Source organism: Psammomys obesus, unplaced genomic scaffold (assembly GCF_907164565.1).
Source record: "Psammomys obesus unplaced genomic scaffold, mPsaObe1.curated_primary_1811, whole genome shotgun sequence".
Taxonomy (NCBI): domain Eukaryota; kingdom Metazoa; phylum Chordata; class Mammalia; order Rodentia; family Muridae; genus Psammomys; species Psammomys obesus.
The window spans coordinates 15,116-17,913 of NW_026585685.1; the positions used below are offsets into that span (position 1 = coordinate 15,116).

The 2,798-nt window shown below is 44.7% G+C and overlaps 1 protein-coding gene across 1 annotated transcript in view; it reads right to left on the minus strand.

The window, feature by feature from the left end:
- Positions 1–1,475: 1,475 nt before the first annotated feature.
- Positions 1,476–2,798, minus strand: part of LOC129691941 (3 beta-hydroxysteroid dehydrogenase/Delta 5-->4-isomerase type 1-like) — a 5,723-nt gene continuing 4,400 nt past the window's right edge. Inside the window, exon 3 of the mRNA XM_055628138.1 lies at positions 1,476–2,596. Coding sequence (XP_055484113.1) covers positions 1,785–2,596 — 812 coding nt within the window. The 3' untranslated portion in view covers positions 1,476–1,784. The remainder of the gene's footprint in view (positions 2,597–2,798) is intronic.

Genomic DNA, 2,798 nt, shown 5'->3' on the forward strand with positions numbered 1-2,798 from the left:
ATCTCCATTGTCTCCAATCATATGCACATCACACTAACACCTGTGGGTGAGCACTTCCCTGTGCTCCTCTTATCCCATGATCACACTGCAGAATCCAGAAGAAAAGGGAAGGGGCCTTGTGGGTTGGGGCTGCTTGACATGCTTTCTGTATCTTTTCTGCCCCTTGTGGTGTTTTACTTGCATTGCAATGACTTGTGTTCAGGAGTATTTATCTCTACCATGCAGAAGTGAGATGGAAAGGTAGAAGATGAAAGGAGTGGCAGTTAAATCTGGAATTGAAGATAATATCTTCCAGATTCTAGGCAGAGTAGAAACATGTGTTTGATTGATTCAGTTCTGTTCCTTTTAACCTTCAGGAACTTAGGTTTGTCTTTACTGTGTAATTCCTAAGGTACAAATGGAGAGCTTTTAATGACTAAACTACCTGTCACAAACATATCCAGGTGTGTTCTGGAATGTTCCAGGACACAGGCATCAGAGGTGGTGGCTGAGAGTTCCCTCTCTGTCTTGCGTCTCCCTTTTCCTTTGTTAAGGAATACACAGTTTCCCAGGTACCCCTCAAGTTCCTGGAGAGCCTTGTGTATAGATCTATGTAGGCAGGAAGGAGGTGAAGAGAGCTGGAGCTCTACCAAAGAGGAGTAGCCCTTCAGGAGTGCTGTCCATATAAGAAGCACTGGCAGGTGGCTCATTTAGTGAGAGGATGAGGAGGGGTTTCATTTTAGTCTCTTTGGTGAAGTGAACAACTTTGCATCATCCAGTCAGGGAGGTGGAGAGGAAGACACCTCATGTATGACACAGGAATGGGAGTTCCTGCTTCCTGTCTGGAAGTGTGAAATGAAGTATTCTATGTCAATCACCTAGTTCTTGCCCAATGTAACAGTGGGCAAGAACCTTAGTGCACAGACCTCAGCACACCTGAGTCCATGGTGGAAGTGCCAGTCAGGCTGTAAAACTCAGCACATAGACAGCACCTCCTGTCAAAAACTAAAACAAAGACCTAATTCATCTGAATCCTTTTAGTTCTGGGAAGCCTCAACATGAACTAACCTTGCTTTTAGCTTCTGTAGTTCTGCTTCTGGCTAACTGTTTTTGTTAACTGAAGCATGTCAGCCCAGAAAATAATTTTTGTGCTTAAAAGCTTACCCTGATAAAGGCTCAGTGCTATACTGGGATCCTGCACACCCAGAGTAGTTGCTAGCTGCTTAATAGACTCATTAGCCATTTTTGAGCAGTGTTCTCTTGTACATACCCCATAACACCTACATCTGAATGATTAAGCCTAATCTCAGGTTCTAGCTTTCTCTGAGTAAACTCTAGTTCTGTATTTTATTTGTGAACTGGAAGGGTCATGTTGGCTGTGGACGGGAAATCATAACAATGCCTAACAATAGAAAGATGCTATCTCCAAGTAAGGCATCACAATATTTATTGCTGTTTTTGTTGAACTTCATAAAACAATGGGATTTTCCCAAAGGGGGGATGGTATATAGGACTTGAGAGGGAAGACAAACCCAATACTAATTTCTAAGTGACAGAACTATAGTTGCTGGAGCTTTTGGTCACAGTAACTGAGGCATAGCTGCCTGTGTGTCTCTGGGCAGGTGTTTGGGGAAGAAAGCTTGTGGCTGGGTGAGTGCCTGGAAAGGTTTCTGGGGACTTGAGGAAGACACTAAGTTGGCTTCTATGTCAAAGGGAGCCAGTAGGACCTGGGTTGTGCCTGTATTTCTGAGGACCTGATGATGATTTCTGATAACACCCAGGGCCATGTCCCTGCCATCTTCACATCACCGAGTCTTTGAGTTCATTGTTTCCTTGTGCTGCTCCACTAGTGTCCCAATCCACTCTGAGGTTTTCTGCTTGGCTTCCTCCCAGGTGACACACGGCTCATAGCCGAGATCGTGCTGGGCTTTCTTGTAGGAGAAGGCAAACGTGCTGTTGGACAGCGTAACCAAGTGGCAGTTAAAGGGGGGCTGGTAGTTGTAGACTGGACGCAGCAGGAAACTCACAGTTTCCAGCAGGAAGGCAAGCCAGTAGAACAGGGGCAGAGGAAGGCTCCAACTGGAGTCAAGGCGGAGGCCCCATTCCTTGCTCAGGGCATAATTTAAATCATCATAGCTTTGGTGAGGGGTGTCATCTGAGATGTAGTAGAACTGACCTTGGATACTGGGTGACTTCTTGGGGTCTCGTAGGCCCCTGGCAGCCAGAATGTGTGCCCAGGCTGCGTTTCCCACATATACTGGGTTGACCACAGAGAATTTGCCTGTAGTATCCAGAACACCCTTATTTTTCAGGGCCCCAATTACTATATTATAAAGGAATGAGCTTTTTTCCCCATAAATGTACATGGGCCTTAAGGCACAAGTATGTAAAGTGCCACCATTTCTCAGGGTGCACCCATTGGCTGCCAGCACTGCCTTCTCAGCCATCTTTTTGCTGTATGGATATGGATCAGACCATGTACTTTCTAGATTGTCTTCTTCATGGCCATCCAAGATGACCTGCTTGTAGGAGTTGGGCCCTGCCACATCAATTGTGCTGGTTAAGATGAAGGATGACACATTAGCTTGGACACACGCCTCCAACAGCTTCTGGGTACCTAATTGCAGACAACAAATTGTCAGTGTCAGGAAACAAACCAAGGAGTCCACATGATTCCTGTTCATTTCCACCCTATTTCTAGCACTTTGGTGCCTTTCTCTCTGTTCTTGAATCAACACAATTATGCTATGGGCACATGAGCACTAAAATAATAATAATAATAATAATAATAATAATAATAATAATAATAATAATAATAA